This window comes from Taudactylus pleione, unplaced genomic scaffold (assembly GCF_031769625.1).
Source record: "Taudactylus pleione unplaced genomic scaffold, aTauple2 ptg000423l, whole genome shotgun sequence".
Taxonomy (NCBI): domain Eukaryota; kingdom Metazoa; phylum Chordata; class Amphibia; order Anura; family Myobatrachidae; genus Taudactylus; species Taudactylus pleione.
In genome coordinates this window covers 2,979,820-2,998,774 of record NW_028284825.1, presented here as the reverse complement: position 1 = coordinate 2,998,774, position 18,955 = coordinate 2,979,820, and the positions used below count along the sequence as shown (strand labels likewise).

At 39.9% G+C, this 18,955-nt stretch overlaps 1 protein-coding gene and 1 pseudogene across 9 annotated transcripts in view; one reads left to right on the top strand and one right to left on the bottom strand.

Moving 5' to 3' along the window:
- RALGPS2 (Ral GEF with PH domain and SH3 binding motif 2) overlaps positions 1 to 18,955 on the top strand; it is a 218,894-nt gene that overhangs the window by 146,155 nt on the left and 53,784 nt on the right. For all 9 annotated transcript variants that reach the window (XM_088447236.1, XM_088447231.1, XM_088447233.1 and 6 more), the window contains one exon: positions 16,410 to 16,547. In XM_088447236.1, coding sequence (XP_088303362.1) covers positions 16,410 to 16,547 — 138 coding nt within the window. The remainder of the gene's footprint in view (positions 1 to 16,409; positions 16,548 to 18,955) is intronic.
- On the bottom strand, positions 11,624 to 11,742 carry LOC148506164 (5S ribosomal RNA; annotated as a pseudogene).

Below are 18,955 nucleotides of genomic sequence, written 5' to 3'. Positions count from 1 at the left end.
GGGAAAAAAAGCAGATTGGCGGAATAATGGGAGATGGGAGGGATAGCTGGAGACATGAAGAAGAGGGGGGAGAGAAATTGGAAGGGAGAAGAAAAAAAAAATCTACAAAATTGCTAATGACCCAGCAAATCATGGGTCAAAAGTACTAGTATATTATATAGCGCCAAATTGGTAAACCATGTGATCAACAACCAAACAGCCTGACATTATTGTATGGTGGAAATCCGGAATGCCAGGACAAGTCTGCTCCCTGCAGCGTTTTGTCTTCATTGAAGCTTGCAATGTGCAATTCCACCTGTCAGTGCGTATCTGACAGCTGTCACCAGGGAAACAAATGAATGACTAAGCCTCTTCAGTATATTTGTTTCCTTGGTGACAAGTGTGAGATACACACTGACCGAATGGGCCATGCAGAGGGCACTATATGGGGAAGACTTGTTTTGGCATTCCGGGTTCCGGCTCGATCGCAAACTTCCGTGTTTGCTTGGGACGTCGTTTTTCCAATGAATGTGGTATAATGCATGTATTTATACCAATACAATATAGTATTTGTATTTTGTATTTCTTCTCTTTAGAGGTAAAGCAATATTCCTCTCTGGACAAGCTGCTATATAAATTGATATAGATTTTTTTTGGTCATAGTTATTTAAAATTTAATAAGCATCTGACTTCCATATTATTTTTACGTGTGATTATACAGGCAACATTAAAGACACCAGCTGAAAAGTTAAAAACAAATCTTTAATTTGGAACGGTCATTTTAATGTGCTGTAACACTTTTAATAATTTGTGTATGCTGTTTTTTAAAGTCCCTTCTGATACCTAATTACTAATCTTCCCTGGTAGTATTGCTCTCTGCCATTTTACTGGAAGCTTTTAGGGATTACCGAATGATTTATTAGCCACGTTTTGGCTTGAAGAGCCTGTTTTATTGCTTGTTTTTTTTCTTTTTTAAAGCTATGCATGTGCAAATAGCATTACACAAATAAGGGTGCATATATGTTCTTTAAATAATTTTTCCACCGGTCTGACTTCATCTGTTTAATTCATCTTAAAACTACAGTAAAGGATGTATTGATTGAGAAACTGGCCAGAAAATTGCTCGGAGGAAATAGAACTCATTGCATAGTTCCGCTGTAGATTAACCACATGTTTTAATGGACAAAGAGGCTTGTGGTCAGCTCTCAGTGGGCCCCTGCCATGCAAACATGACATCTTGTGGCTCCCTAACTTTACTGTAAAAATATAAAGAACCTTAACACTTTGTTCTTCATACTGTACATGGTTTTAAAATTGTTTTTACTAACTGATGCCAAGAAAGAAAAGGGATCGCATGTGTTTCGTTAAAATAGCAAAAATAAACCATCTCTGGACATGGGTATGTTGGAACCTGACTTTCTATATTAAAGGAAAGGGATCAGCACTTCTTGAGACAGCTATTGATCAGAAGATAAAGTAAAGGTCACCCTGGGAAAAACAACTAATCCTGCTTTCCTAACTGATTGCAAAAGCCAACATTAGCATGGATGCCTTCATAAGCATATTAACCACTTGCCTGGCGTGGTTGCATCATTTGTGACCACGCCAGGCTGTGCGTCACCTAGTCGCAAACAATGCGACCAGTCAAACGCACACTGGGCGGCTGCCAGAATATAATCTTCCAGCAGCCGCCAATGGCAGAGGGACTTCTGCATCCTTGCATCTTCCTCCAGTGTCTGCTGTGCTGCCAATCACTGTTCATCAGGTAACCCGGCAGTACCCCTCACCTGCCAACAGAAAGGAGCAGCTGCCGGGTAGATGTAAATTAATAGCCCTCAGCTCCCCAGTGTATACACGACGGCTGCAGGGAAGAGCAGCCACTGAGGAAATGCAAAGTTGTGGTGTTCTGATCATCGATAGTCTGATATATCGATGGCCAATATAATATATGAAAGTTGGGAGTGATCTGCATCTGATTGGTCCATACTGGTATAAATACCAAAACACTTGTGACTCCTCCTCACCTTGAAAAAGACCTCTGCATGGTTGAAACCTGTTGGAGTTGGTGTGTACCTACCTTTTGACGGGAGAACACGGATAAGATTCTTGATGGTGGCTTTACCTGGGTTCATCTTTAACAACTGCTTGAATTGAGGCTTCTTTGTCTCAATACAAATTCGATACATACAGAATAATCAAAGATAAAAGGCATTAAAGATCTTGCGTCGGAGAGGTCTTTTGAACATCTAAATGGATGGAACATCCCTTTATCTATATTGGAGCACCTATATGAACTTCCTTATTTTTTTTTGTGACTATGCATATTGTTGGTGGGTGTTGGGTGACACATGTTTTGGTTTGTGCTGGTTGCTCTGTTTTGCGTATAATTTGGACATCAACTTTTTCTGCTTCATAATACAAATCAATATTAATGTTGTGGTAAAAATAGGCGTCGAAATAGTGATGTCTATCTTAATCCCGATGCCAGAATCTAGAAGGACACCAGCCCAAAAGTGGTAAGTCCGGGGCACCCTCGGCTATTCGCTGCGGGGGAGGAGTGTTAGGTTTAGGCAGCGTAGTGGGGTTAGGTTTTGGGGGGGGTGGGGAGGTTAGGGTTAGGCACCCCTAGAGGGGAGGGTTAGGTTTAGGCAGAAAGGGGGGAGACTTAGTGCCTAAACCTAACGGGAAGGGTTATTGCGCACATCCACTACCCGATTAAACAGAGCGATTGAACGATAACATTATCGTTCAATCGTTCGTTAATTGGGCACAAATCAGGCATGCAAATGTCGGAAACAACCAGCGATGCGCGCTCCCGCAGGTAGTTTCAATCATCGCCCGAACATGCCGGACAATCTGCCGATAACGACAGGTTGCCCATGTTCGGGGATGATGGAGGGTGCCTACACTGATCGATATATCATTCAGTGTAGGCACTGCACAGTACAATTAACGATATCGTTATCCTTCAGTCTTTTCATTGTCGCCTAGTGGATATGCGGGGTGGGGAGGGTTAGGGTTAGGCTACTATAAGGGAGGGGAAGGGGAAGTATACTTATCCTGTCGGGATACCAATTATCAGGATGCCGCTGTCTGTATTTTGACAGGAGGCATCCCGACAGCCCTCATTACATACCCATTCCGAAGTTCTTGACCTAATTCAATAATAAAAAAAATGGCTAAGACAGTTTCTGAGCATTGGGTGGAAAAAATATTAGCCAGTTAAGTGGTTAAATGAGAACTCCAGGGATAAATAAGAAACTGCAAATAAACTTTTCTCCTCCTAACACAGATGACATGAGGGGGTTACAAATCGGGCACCACCATTAAGGAAATTAGCTGGTAAATTGAGTTCCTGTTAATTCTGCTGTATGTAAGACTTCTGCTGTTTGCTCAATGGTTTGCAATAATAATTATTGCTTCTCATTGGACAAACAGCAGGAGTTCACAGATTATAATCTGTCAGTGGACACTGTTTAGCCTTGGGAAGAATCACCTGCAGGTGGCGATATTTCCCAGACCATCCCAGGGGTAGCACTGGTTGTATTAATTTGGGGCTTTATGGCCATAAAATTATAAAAAGTATAATGCTCTTCTCTGGTTTAATTGTGTAGGGGTTAATATGAACTGCAAGCGTTTGCTCTCACAGGCATATTTGCCTGCAGTACTTCTCCCCATTTGATCCATGGTGCTTTCTATTACACACACATGAATAACCTCACATGAAGCGTTTGGGTGCACGTAAGCTCTGTGACCTCAGATGGGGCAATTAACTGCGAGGGAGCATAATTGTTATTTTATAATCTGAAGAATTTACTACTGTACTTGATGATCAACCACAGAGTATGCGGAGGATGTTATAGTTTCACTGCATATGGTGATATAGAAAAGAATCCGAAAAACCAGGTAAAAAAAATGTTTTAAACGTTTCTGGTAACTGCAGAAGTTATGCAACTAACTGATGCCTTATAGAGAGAGAACTGTTACAGTACGTGTCTCAGATCTGGTATTTCTACAACATGGAACTATCATTTTTAACGTGCTTTGACACATTAAACACAGCAAATACAAACTGTATAGCGTCACCTCTGATAGATTTATTGCCAATGTTGCTAATATTATTTTTCTTATTCTATATGATTTTATTTATGAAGTTATTTATATAGCACAAACCTATTCTGCAGCCCTTTACAGAGAATATTTGGTTGTCAACATGACAGTCCAGACCTCCACGCTGTGAGGCAGTAATGCTAACCACTACGCTAACTATGCTGCCCCCTCGTGGCATGTTAGCGGTTTGTCACCCACACTCCCTGGTAGGACCGCTCTCGCTGTCATTAGACTGTAAACTTAGATATTACAGAATAATTTACAAGTCAAGTATATTTTCGAAGAGACTTTAATGTTTTTTTTTAAATTATTTTTAAAGCTACGTTAACGCAAATAATCAAAAAATAATAGAGCATATGCGTTTTTTGGAATGGCTTTTATTTTCTCTCTATAACATTGACCTCACCTAAACACTTGCGGTTGAGTTTTGCAATATAATCTTTTATAAGTAGGACTAAATCAAGAGACCTCTATAAATGAGACCATTTGCATGCAGAAATCATTTAATGTAGTCTACAGAGCCCATAAAACTTCAGTGAGAAAGCATATGACCCCAGCTTTAACATCTGCTTTACAGTCCAACGTCACGTACTACTGTGTGTATATCGGAGGTGCAAAGAACAGCCAGGGATCAGTCAGGAAGTTGTAATGCCTCTTTGGCCACCTTTTGGCACTTGCTCTTAGAATGCCCTCGGATTATGTTATTCATATGGGCCAAATGGCTTAATTCCGCTTATTCTCAGACCTCACATGAGCTGCTATCTGTCACTAATTCTACATCTAGGTCTATTATGTAGCAGTCCGTAAGGGGGGAATAACACTATACAATAATTTGTTAGTATGTGGTTTTCTTTATTTGTAACTTGTTGAAGTGTTATTAATATATATGTATGACAATTGATATGAATAATGGTTGAGTGCTAGTCTGTTTGTCTATTGTAATATTACATCAACTGATATTATCTGTACACCCTTTTATTTTGATTTTTATTGTTTGTCATTGTTTTTTTGAAAATCAATAATTATTTAATTTAAAAAAAAAAAAGGCTCATTCAGTAAGTGTTATTCAGTTTCATACCCGTTGACATTTTTTGAATAATTTGGCTAATGCTGGACTTGGTTGCTAATTTGTATAGAGAAATATACATGAAAGCAAATAACTGCTAGTTGGACCTAGTTGTCCCACAAACAAGTTGTCGAGTCAGTCCAATATGTCAGATGGGTGCACACTTATTGTCACAGCAGAAAGTGACCCACTTATGTACGTACCGGACATTTTATGTGTATTATTTTATTTTTATATTTATTTGATTATGTATTCCGTGCACACATATGCCACACCTCTTTGCAGAGAATATTGCCCATTCACTTCTGTCCCAGTGAATATACAATCTTTGTTCCCTATCACATGTACATACACACAACCTGGGGATATTATTCTAACAGCATATATTTAGGGTGTGGGAGGAAACCAGAGCACCCAAAGTAAACGCATGCAAGCACGGGGAGAATATACAAACTCTACACAGCTAGGGCCTTAGTGCAGTGAGGCTGTAATGCTAACAATTACACCATCCGTGCTGCCATATGGCATCAAGATGTGAGCAGTCACTGGTCTGTTGTAATCCTTCACCCAAGAACTGTTATACTGTTTGTATTTTTTTGGTAGGACGATTGACTGTAAAGTTAGCTGTATGAATACATTGCAGCAATGGTTTGCAGTCATAAGGTCGATATTCACAATGTCAACAGTTATGATGTTGATTTGTTGACAGTGAACATGTCCACATCCTCAGAATGTCGATATGTGAGATCCCAATATTCCCAGAATGTCGACATTAGCGCTAGTCTGCACGGGGAGGATAGGGTTAGTCTGCGGGAGGAGCATAGCGTTATGCTGTGGGATGGGAGTGTTAATCTGCGGGGGAGGATAGGGTTGGGCTGTGGAATGGGAGGGTTAGTCTGCGGGAGGAGCATAGCGTTATGCTGTGGGATGGGAGTGTTGATCTGCGGGGGAGGATATGGTTGGGCTGTGGAATGGGAGGGTTAGTCTGCGGGAGGAGCATAGCGTTATGCTGTGGGATGGGAGTGTTAATCTGCGGGGGAGGATAGGGTTGAGCTGTGGAATGGGAGGGTTAGTCTGCGGGAGGAGCATAGCGTTATGCTGTGGGATGGGAGTGTTAATCTGCGGAGGAGGATAGGGTTGAGCTGTGGAATGGGAGGGTTAGTCTGCGGGAGGAGCATAGCGTTATGCTGTGGGATGGGAGTGTTAATCTGTGGGAGAGGATAGGGTTGAGCTGTGGAATGGGAGGGTTAGTCTGCGGGAGGAGCATAGCATTATGCTGTGGGATGGGAGTGTTAATCTGCGGGGGAGGATAGGGTTGAGCTGTGGAATGGGAGGGTTAGTCTGCGGGAGGAGCATAGCATTATGCTGTGGGATGGGAGTGTTAATCTGCGGGGTAGGATAGGGTTGAGCTGTGGAATGGGAGGGTTAGTCTGCGGGAGGAGCATAGCGTTATGCTGTGGGATGGGAGTGTTAATCTGCGGGGGAGGATAGGGTTGAGCTGTGGAATGGGAGGGTTAGTCTGCGGGAGGAGCATAGCGTTATGCTGTGGGATGGGAGTGTTAATCTGCGGGGGAGGATAGGGTTGAGCTGTGGAATGGGAGGGTTAGTCTGCGGGAGGAGCATAGCGTTATGCTGTGGGATGGGAGTGTTAATCTGCGGGGGAGGATAGGGTTGAGCTGTGGAATGGGAGGGTTAGTCTGCGGGAGGAGCATAGCGTTAGGCTGTGGGATGGGAGTGTTAATCTGCGGGGGAGGATAGGGTTGAGCTGTGGAATGGGAGGGTTAGTCTGCGGGAGGAGCATAGCGTTATGCTGTGGGATGGGAGTGTTAATCTGCGGGGGAGGATAGGGTTGGACTGCTGCTGGAAGAATAGTTACCAGAACCACTTATCTGTCCGATGTCTGCGCCGTAACTACTCCACATTTGACCACTAGGGACAGTCTGTCGATATTCTATCATGTCGACATTTCTGCAGTGTCCGCATGATTGTCGACCTTGTATATAACAACTGCAGTGATTACCTTTAGTAATGTAATATTCTCTAGGGTATCAAGCCCAGGGCATTTGTATCACAGGGAGAATTGGGGGTGAATTGATCTCATTCTAAATACAATTACATTGAAGTGGAATTTTAGTATGAGATTACTGGTTTGTAATGCCGGATCATGTAACAGAATATAATGATGAATATGATTTATGCACCAACATATTTTTTAATGAGTCTATCTCTATAATATGGTGTATATTGTGTTATTTGGATAGTGATACATTATAATGATATTGCAAAGTTAATATTATGCCAAAAGAATTATAGAATTCATGTAAATGTTTTGCTAAGATCAACCATTTTTTACCTCATTTATGATTTTCAGTGTAAGATATGCATATTTGTCACCGAAAGCGATGCAGCTGACTTAAATGATCATTTACAAATGCGTTGGTCTAAAGCTGATCATCCAGGAATCGAAAAGTATTTATTTATATAGTGTTCACTCTAGCTCCGGCGGCAGGCAGGGAGCCAGAGCTAGAGAAGGCACTTCTGCGCGCGCCTGCGCACCCGAAAAGGGGCCGTGGCCATTGAAAAGGGGGAGTGTCAATAAGACGTGTCACCCTTTTCGTCACTCTTGGGGGCGTGCCCGGCACTTACGGACACGCCGGTCAGCCCTCAAGCGCTGCTGACAGGGATAATAGATGCCGGGCGCATGCACCCAGCGTCTATTCACTGGTGCTGACCGGGTCACCGCACATTTCCCGACCTGCAGGTCAAGACGGCTCCCGCAGGCTGTGAGGACAGGGCGCCGCGCCCTGCTAAAACAGCCTAGCGGGAACGCCATTATATAGCCAGTGTGTGGGGAGACTGGTAATAATAGTAATACTATGTCAGTACTTTTCTCTCCATGTTCCATCTGTGTACAAAGGTTCTAAGATAAGAATTTTTACATTCTATTCAATAAAAAGATTGGAGCACAATGGTGTTGAAATATTAAGGCTCACAGGTAATGATTATTTCACAGCTCCCTGAGTCCATATACTGCTTTATGTGAGATTAGCTGTTGCCCGTGGCTTCGCCCACAATGGAACTGCTTCTATTTTCTTTTATTTGAGATATTCTAGTTGTATTGCTTTGTATAGGGGTCGCGGGAGTGGCCCATGTGACCAGCAGCGTTATACAGACTGGTGGCAGCAGTGCCTTCACCCACCACTCACACCAATGTCACTGTGCCCTGTGCAGACTGCTATGTAGCCTATCCTATTCAAGTGACTGTGGACCCAAAGCACCTCTCCCCCCACCCCTTACCAGCCACGCACATGGTGCCACACCTATCTCTTGCATTGATTGTCAAAAAAAATTTTTGGTAATGCTTTAACGTGACGGATGGAGATGACACAAAGTACAGGTTATATCTAGTCTTTGCTCCAACTTGGAATAGACAGCCAGACACAACGCTCCTATTATATTAGTATAAATTAAAATTAAATTGTCTGCAAATCGCCGTCATAATTTATTTTATTTTACTTTTCTGTCTCTTTCTGGACAATGTAATTTTTATATATATATATATATATATATATATATATATATATATATATATAAATTTTTTATTTTTGTCTGGGGCGTATTAAAAGAGGAGGGGACCCCTGTTCACTCCCCGTCCAGGACCCCGTCCTCTCTCCCCGGCTGCCGTCAGCGAACTGACAGCAGCAGTAGACTCCGGGCAGTAGAGTGTGCCCGTAGTTTACTGTGTATGCACAGTTCACTGGGAAAATGGCGCGGCAGCCATTTTCCCGGTGATTTCCTACTGCACATGCACAAAACGCCGGGAAAATGGCCACGGTGGGCATTTTCCAGGAGTTTTCAGCAGCGCTTGTCTGTGGGACATCGGAGAGGTAAGAATGAAAAAAAAAAAGTAAGGGTGTACGGTGCGGGCCCCCCCTGTACCCACCGCACACCCTGTACCCATTATAAATATGCCCCTGTATAATGTTGTGATCATCTCATCCAGTTTCTTACTTTATTTATGACTGACCTAACAAGTGCTCAATGACATTTCAAGACATTTATAACAAGCACGTATCAAATTGATCAGCTCACCATGTAGATATCCTGGTTTCTATGGGTGCTGTATCCAAAGGCTGTAATATTTGGGTTAGATTACACTAGCCACTGCTCTTTCTGGTGCAAAAATCGCTTCCAAAGATGCTGTGTGAACATCAGTCTGTGTGGTGCATGTACCGAAAAGTAAAAGTGCATAGAGGGGACCACTGTGAGGCTGATTTCTGCAAGTATAGAGGTCAGCTGCAGCATGGGGGACTGATCCTGCTTTAGGACTCAGGGGCAATACTGAGCAGGAGGGGGTGGTAACTGAGGGTGATCCTTGCCACTGGGGGGAGAGTGAGGGAGGTGTTCCAAACATTTTATTCTCATTAGGGGAAGACCGTTATACATTTATAACACATATTTATGACACATTGAAGGGAGGGGGGATCGATGCAGGGGGGTGGGGTTTGTGCCACTGGAAGCTATCACCACTAGGGGGTGGGGGTAATGCTACTGGGGACACGATGCTGCTGGGAAATTTATTGGGTGTGGGAAGTAATTTTATAATGGGGGCCTATGGACACAGTGGCGGGAGGTGGGTGCACCCCCTAGGTGTATTTGTTTTACATAAATACTTCAATATCTTTAAAAGAAAATGTATTAAACTATATATATATATATATATAAATATATATGTGTGTGTGTGTATGTATATGTATATATATATATAATATAGTGTAGGTGTGGTTTATTAAGCGCCTGGTGTGTTGTGTGACAGTTGTTATGGTGAAGTTACTAAAACAAAAACTTATATATCAATATTTGTGTGTACACGTGTACAATATAAAGTGCTCTTTTATACCAGTGACATTTAAAAAAATATTTATTACCCCGGTCCCAGGGGGTTCTTTATCGTATTAAGAGTGAAGAGTGCCGTACTGGGATTATCTACCTGTATTACGACAAAACATATCATTTTGAACAGTGAATTTATACACAGAAATGGCAGCAAAAACTCTTATTTTTTTTTTTTAAAAAGCGTATTGCTATAAAGTGCCAAGTGCTGTGCAAACATATGCAATAAATAACTGGGTAATAGATACAATAAATACCTCAAGTTACATAAATAAAATTCAAGTATAAAACACGAAGAAAGAAATTCATAAAAATATGATAAAAAGGAGAATTTTTTCTAAAAGTAATGCTGATCTAAATTGATGATAAAAAGATTTCAAAGTCAGTCAGGCAAGAAAAGGCAGCTGCCCAACGCGTTTCGTCCTTCTGGGACTTTATCAAGGGGTACTGCTATCTGAGAAATGCTCCTGCTTATACCCCCATAAATCAGGACTGATTAGATTAGTGTTCTGTTGATGACATCACTTCCGGTTTGTGTTACTTATACAAATGGTGTCTTATAGGTGTTAAAAACCATTTCAATCAGTTGCCAATTAAACTAATCGTTCATATAGCACCAAACATCCTTCTTTACACAAGTTATTTTAACTTGAGTGCTATTTGCACGTTAACAAAACCGCGGGACCCACTTCCGGGTCTACGCATCACTTCCGCCCATACATCGGTCGCGTCTGCCCGGCTCCAAGTTCAGCTGTGCGCGTGCGCGCCTCCGTCTCCTATCGTCCTCTCCTTGTTACTTCCGCCCGGCTTCTGCTAGGTCTCCATCAAACTTTGCGCATGCGTTATGCTCCTCATGCAGGAATCCTCAGTCTCTGTGGTCTTTTTCAGATCGCCATCTTGCTGAAGTCCAGTCAGATCTTTCAGCTCTATGACTTTTTCTAGACAACAAGCAGACATTGTTCTTTTCCTCTTTTCCCGATATTAGCTATCAGGTGTTGTTAATTCTTTGATTTGTGTCACTATATTACAAAGAAAACAAGTTATTTTTTACTTTTTTCCAACATAAATTTATTAAGCGCATACCTAGAATTAAAAATATCTGGACTAGTTAATATATATATATATATAATAAAGGAGATGTGTATTTAATGACCATCAATATTCCAATGCCAAACTATTAGTAATTGCTGACTAGCATACATATAGGGGCATGGACAACTAATTTAAAAGAGAACAATATACATATATGCATACCTATACACATACATAAAAACAAAAGATTTTTCTAAAAAATTAGGAAAACTATCATTTTCCAAAATCATTGATGTTCGCATAGTTCTTTCAAAAGGAGAAAAACAGAAATACACGAAGAAGAGTAATATTTTCCAACATCATCAAATCTTCACATATTCTTCCAAGTGATGTCAATGTAATCCATAATTCAAAAACTGGATATATCCTGAAAAAATATATGAAATGGCGACTCTCCACGTTGGTTTCTATTATTGGTAATATGCCTCTTAGGTAGCCAGTATAATTCCTTTACTCATGCGCCCTTAAGCATATGTGCAATAATATCTACAGCATCTGGTATTCCCTGGAGGTCTCCCATCTAAGTACTAACCAGGCCCAATTATGCTTAGCTTCCAAGATCAGACGAGATTGGGCATTACCATAATGGTCTGGCTGTAGGTATCAATTTAGCAGTTATGCCATGAACTCAACCATCACAGGAATGGGGCTATTTCGTAACCTTCATTAAAACCATATGGAGCCAAAGTATTAAGTTCAAAAATCCAGAACATCTCTCTTCTTGAAAGTTTATTTCCTAAATCGCCTCCCCTCTCGCCAAGAGTGACATGTTCAATTGTCTTGAAAGATAAATGTTCCGGATTGGATCCATGATGTGAGATAAAATGTTTGGCTACAGCATGACCTTCAACTTTGTTTTTAATATTTCGAATATGCTCTTAGATTCTAATTTTAAGGGGTCTCTTCGTTTTTCCAACATATTTAGTGGCGCATAATTTTATATATATATATATATATATATATATATATATATTATACACGATTGGTTTGCACGCTTTCGCAGTGGCAAGGAATCGGAAGACTAGCTCCATTTCTGTTCGACGCACACTGCTCGGGACTCTGTTGAAATGAATGCAATGGCAGTGCTGTGGCAGCCTCGGGCAAACCCCGACTGGGGGCAGGTCCAGACATGTACATGCATGTCAGCACGCTTGCGCGATCTTGTTGCATATAGATATATCAGACCATTCGCCAAACTTTTTAGACCGTGTGTGTGTATATAATGTGTATTTATGTATATGTAAAAATTATATATTTTTTTCTAAAATGACAATTTCTGGGGTGTTTTTGAAATTAAAAAAAAAACTAGCTATACAAGTGGTATAGCTAGTATCTTCTGGCCTTATTTTCTTTTAAAATACTGCAGAAATTTGTGATCTAAAGACCGAAACACTTAATGATGTATTTGTGCATGCTTACCATTAAAAAGGATTCCAATATATGGAAGGCACTAGATGTAATTTGTGACACATGGGGTTTTGTTTGCTATAATTTGTTTTTGGAACGAATGACAGGAGAAAACATTTACTGTAAAAATGCTTTGTACATTTACTGAATGCAGTGGTAGATCAATTAAAGAAGTTGTTATTGTAATTGCATATCCATTATTGTATGTACTTATTTGGTGTTTTTCTAGTAGACTGTTAAGGTCTCATTTACAATTTGCATGTATTCAGCAGCATGAGAAATTGTACTTTCATGGACATTAATGTAGCGGAATATACTGCTAATATAATACTTAATGGATAAGGAATTTAAAGCAATGATTGGTAACTAAGCAACATTTTCCCGTTTCACTGTTAATTAGCGTTTTAACATTTAATAAACAGTGAGCCATATTATACACTTACTGTACCTGTGTTAAATTTGCTAAAAGAAGGCTCCAAATATATTTAACTTTTCAAAATGAAAATTGACAGATTATATCTATATGCCTTCAACACGAGTGTGGTACAATTATATATATATATATATATATATATATATATATATATAATAAACCAGAGGTTCCCAAATAAAGTCCTCAAGGCTCCCCAACAGTTCAGGTTTTAGAGATATCCATGGTTGAGCACAGATGACTTAATTAGTACCTCAGTCTATTTGATTTAACTAGCTGTGCTCAGCCATGGATATCTCTCAAACCTGAACGGTTCGACAGCCTTGAGGATTGGGAAACCTCTGCTATATGCCTTCAACACATGTGGTACAGTTATTTCTATATGCCTTCAATGTGGGTGTGGTACAATTATTTCTATATGCCTTCAATGTGGGTGTGGTACAATTAGATCTATATGCCTTCAATGTGGGTGTGGTACAATTTATTTTTATATGCCTTCAATGTGGGTGTGGTACAATTTATTTTTATATGCCTTCAATGTGGGTGTGGTACTATTTATTTCTATATGCCTTCAATGTGCGTGTGGTACAATTATTTCTATATGCCTTCAACCTGATGGCCTAGCAGTAACCTACCTGCTTCCCGGCGGCAGCAGCGTTTCCAGCGTTGACTTCTGGGTCCCGGCATCATGTTGGGCAGTTATGAGTTACTGCGTATTATATGAATATTTATCCTGAAATACTGCATATAACACATATAATAAAACAACCTTAGAATGAGGCTAAAGTGAAATCTTAAACAAAAGGTGCTGAACATAGGATGGCGCTGGTGCAAGACATAAATGTGGTAAAAATAAATACTCAATTTCAAATGACGTCCGGACTTGGGTAAAGAACGGATCAATAAAGTCCTCTGAATGTGAGTGCAGTCCGTTCAGACCATCATCAGAAGTTCATATAATAAAGGACACAAAAAACACATATCTAGTACAATAGATATAAATAGTATAAAATGGATAATGTCGCTATAAATTCTCTGTAGTAAATAATAGGGCGTACTCCACTCACTAGAAGGTCAGGGATAGCAATTTTCAAAGGTTTCTTTTAGTCCTCTTGAATGTTCCTCCAGGAAAAGAACGATCCAAACAGTGAATATGAGGCCTACCCTACTCACATGTGTGTCATCTTCATAATACGTATAAAGGTTTCTTTGTATAATACACATCTCCTGTGTATCGATCCCCCCCAACCTCTGTTCCAGTGTTAGAGTACCATAAACTAAAAGGAACCAACAACTTAGTGATAACACTGCTACAAGTAGTAAGGAGCAGATGGTAATAACCAGATCTTTATCAAGGTGTATTAAGATCTAGTTGTTAAATCGAAACGCGTTGGTGTGTGGACATTAAAACTCTATGTGCTGACCTACTACAGAAGGGCTATCTGAGATTGTGGTCTATGGAAGTCCAGAACCTACTAACTACATTTCAGGTTAATTGTTTATTACCATCTGCTCCTCAATACTAGTAGTAGTGTTATCACTAAGTTGTTTTTAAAAACTCTAATTTTTTTTGACAAGTCCTTCCCTTAATTTTATGGTGCCCTGCAACACTGGAACGGAGGCGGGGGTTCGATACACAGGAGAAGTGTATTATCCAAAGAAACCTTTATACGTATTAGGAAGATGACGCACATGTGAGTAGGGTACGCCTCATATTCACTATTTGAATTGTTATTTTCCTGGGGGAACATTCTAGAGGACTAAAAGAAACCTTTGAGAATTTCTATCCCCAACTTTCTAGTGTGTGGGGTATGCCCTATTATTTATTGATTTATAGTGATATTATCTGTTTTATACAGATTGTACTAGATATGTGTTTTTGTGTCCTTTTTTATATGAACTTCTGATGATGGTCTGACCGGACTGCACTCACATTCAGAGGACTTTGTTGATCCTTTCTTTACCCAAGTCCGGACGTCATTTGAAATCAAGTATTTACTTTTACCATATTTATATATTTTGCACCAGCGCTATCCTATGTTCAGCACCTTTTGTTTATTATTCCATGTGTTTGAGAGTATGGTGATGCTAACGAGTCTGAATTGTGGCGGGCAGGTAGTTGTGCATTCCATAGGCATTCCATTTATCTTGTTGTAAAGTAGAATCTATTTTGAAATCACTGTCTTTTTATCTCTACATTCCGTTTTCTTTTTTTTCTAATGGTGCGTACACACTAGGCGATTAAAATGAGCAATTGAACGATTACTACATCGTAATCGTTCAATCGCTCAATAATCGTTTGTGCAGTATAATGTCTAAAACAACCAGCGATGCGCATTCCCGCTAGTTGTTTTTGACAATAATCATCGCTTGAACATGCAGGCCAACCTGCCGATAATGACAGGTTGGGATTGTTGGGGAATGAGGGAGGGTGACTGCACTGAACGACATATCGTTCAGTGTAGGCACATTATCCCACAGCACAGGAAGATGAACGATTGTATGATTACAATGTCGTAATCGTACAGTCGTTCCTCTATCGTCTAGTGCGTACGCACCATATGGTATATCAATAGATTTATTTTTTGTGCACCTTTATCTATAATCAATAAAATCTATGCGTTCATAAATAAGGTGTTTGTTGTATAGTGACCAGTTTAAGTTGAACAGACCACTCACTACATTTATTAAGTCTTTCAATGCACCACATTTAAAACTCATTTGTTTGTTGTGTTTGCATTGTGTTCCTACACACAATAAAAATATTGGGATTAAATTCCAAAAATAAGAATAATTAGGGACAAGAGACGATTGGGATTTTATACGATTTGTGTTATAAACACCCTATATTCACAACGCTATGTAGGACCGTCTATCTTGTGGTTTCATTTGTATGTTATGTGAGTACTTTTTTTTTCAAAGTTAAACTATTATTGCAGCTTACATTTCCAGATAATGTGTATGTATATAGTATATCACATATATATTTAATAATTGGAAATTGGTGTCCTGTGTTGGAGAACGTATTACCTTTCATTAATACCCTGAGAGGAGGTGACATCACTTGCCCAAGGTCACGTTGAGATCTGATTATAGCACTTACCCACTTGAGTGATACTGACCCATAAATGTAAAATGATATTCCTGGGTCCTGTTACCCATGATGGGATATTGCGTCATTCTTAGGCTCTCACTCGATATTTGGTTGTTACATTCACAATTCTGTTTTCATTATCTGAATGACGTTTTTTGTATAAACATGTCCATATTTGTGAAAAGCTTTCCATGCCAGACCAGCATATGGTTACACAGATCAAAGGGCTGTACTGAATCCCCACTAAGATTGGAGTGAGCTGTGTTGCATTAACAGTGTATGACTTGCATATGTTTTACAAAGTCTCTCATAGAGAATTGTTCCTTGTCTCTTTACAGGTATTTACCTTTCAGACCTCACATACATAGATTCTGCATACCCGTCTACCGGCAGCATCCTGGAGAACGAGCAGAGATCTAACCTAATGAATAACATCCTGAGAATAATCTCTGACTTGCAGCAGTCTTGTGAATATGGTGGGTATTCAGTTATTAAGTGGCAGATAGAAGTTTAGGCTGCAGAGTAGTGTTGTCAGCGTGTAGTCCATCTGAGTATTGAGGACCTTAATGTCTTCTCTGTGGCTCCCTCAGCCTTTCCTGAGATCTTCACATACCTGAAAGCTCTAACACTGGTTCTCAAACTGCACTTGCTGAAAGTTGAACAGGGGAACAAATTAAAATAAACAAAAATTCAAGTGGTTGTCAGTATTTCTTACCCCCTACTCATAGCAGTTGGCAGAATGAACCCATCTTAGCTATTCAAACAAGCAGGGATGGAGGCTATGTTGTAGGAAACATGACGTGTGTTTGTGTATAGTGTGTGTATATGTGTGTGTAGATATGCGTGTGTGTATATATAATATATGTAGGTCACCCTCGTGCTGCCAAAACAGCTCTGACCCGTTGAGGCATGGACTCCACGAGTACGCTGAAGGTGTCTTGTAGTATCTCTCTCCAAGACGTTAGCAGCAGATCCTTTAAGTCCTGTAATTTGTGATGTGGAGCCTCTATGGCTCACATCCCACAGATGCTTGACTGGATTAAGATCTGGGGAATTTGGAGGCCAAGTCAACACCATGAATTCTTTGTCATGTTCCTCAAACCATTCCTGAGCAATTTTTGCACTGTTGACAAGGTATATGTGATCTGCAACAATGTTTAGTTAGGTGGTACTTGTCAAAGTAATGGCAGGGCCTAAGGTTTCCCAGCAGAACATTGCCCAGAGCATCACACTACCTCCGCTGGCTTGCCTTCTTCCCACAGTGTATCCTTGTGCCATCTCTTGCACAGGCAAACTACACACAAGCACCCGGCCATTCACTGATGTAAAAGAAAACCTGATTCATCAGACCAGGCCACTTTCTTCCATTGCTTCATGATCCAGTTCTGACTATTGCTTCATTGTGCAATTCTGACGTTTGTCTCAACTGACCGGTCTGCGGCTATGCAGCACCATACACTACATTTCTTTTGGATTAAGGTCTGCACTATGGCTCGACCACAATTACTTTATGCTTGTAACCTTTTTTGTTTTTGGACACTGAATTAGCTGTGTAGGATTGCGATCTTGCTACAATTCCCACCTTCTGTTGAGCTTCAGTTCATGGGCGAATAGCCTGATATTCTCTTAGAATTTGCTTTTACCATCCAGGAGTCATAATTTCATCAATGATGGCATTCTGTCCTGATCCTGTGGCATCAGAGGGGCCCCATGTTTCACATTATGATGTTTCAATGCAGACTGTTTTTCTGCAATCCTCAAGTTTCTCATTTAAGCCAAAAAGTTGTATTTTAGATTAATTTGACCGCATAACAGTCTTCCATTTGTCTTCTGGCTCATCCAAATGGCCTTTAATTTTAAATGAGCAGCAGTGTTCTTCTTGTCCTCAGAAATATCCTTTGATTGAGACATGTAATGCATTCACAAACCTGTGAGGTGAAGGCTCTGATTTATGTTTTTTAAATAGGTCAGGGCCACCCTGATTGCAGTCCTATTGATTCAAACTCCTGACTGTAATTTTACCTTTAAACAAATTTCTAAATAAAATTATATAGTTTGTATTTTATTTGATTTATTATGTTCACTATAGTTACAGTATACGATTCATATAAATGAGCTGAACATATTTAAAATCACATTGAGAAATTTTAGAACATTTTTTATAGGGTTCAATAAATATATGTGCACTAATACAGAGGTTCCCAAACTCTGTCCTCAAGGCACCCTAACACTCCAGGTTTTAAGGATATCCAAGCTTGACCACAGGTGGCTTAATTAGTCTTGATTATGGATAATTATTACATTAAATATTTATACAGCAAAAACTTAACTTTTAATTAATTAAAAAAACACAAAAAGACACACATACATTAAATCTGCTCACAATTGTAGCATATAATGCTGCAGATCACTTACTCCCTTTAGGAGCATTGAATGTAAAACTGGCTCAAGAATTAGTCAAATAGAAGTCTATTACTACACCATTAAGTTGTGATTAATTAGCAAATTGTTAAATACACCATTATCCATGGTATCCATGATAGGCAATTTGGGGAAAGCCCTAGAAACATGGGAAAAGGACATAGACTTTCAAAAATCAATTTGAAAAAACAGAAAGGATTTGGAGGATTATGAAAAAACTTTTATTGAGAGGAAGAAGAGGAAATTCCTTCAGGACAAAAAAAGACTTTCAAATGGATAGAATATTCAAATGGAGTAGAAAGAACAAGGAACAGATACAAAGGAATAGATTCCAAGAAAACTACACGTCATCCAAGGCTGAATCATCGGGAGGAGAGGAACCACAGTCTAATCCACATATTCCTCCAACAATGGGATTGAATCCCTTGGAACAACTTGAGATTCCTCCTTTTTTAGGCTATGG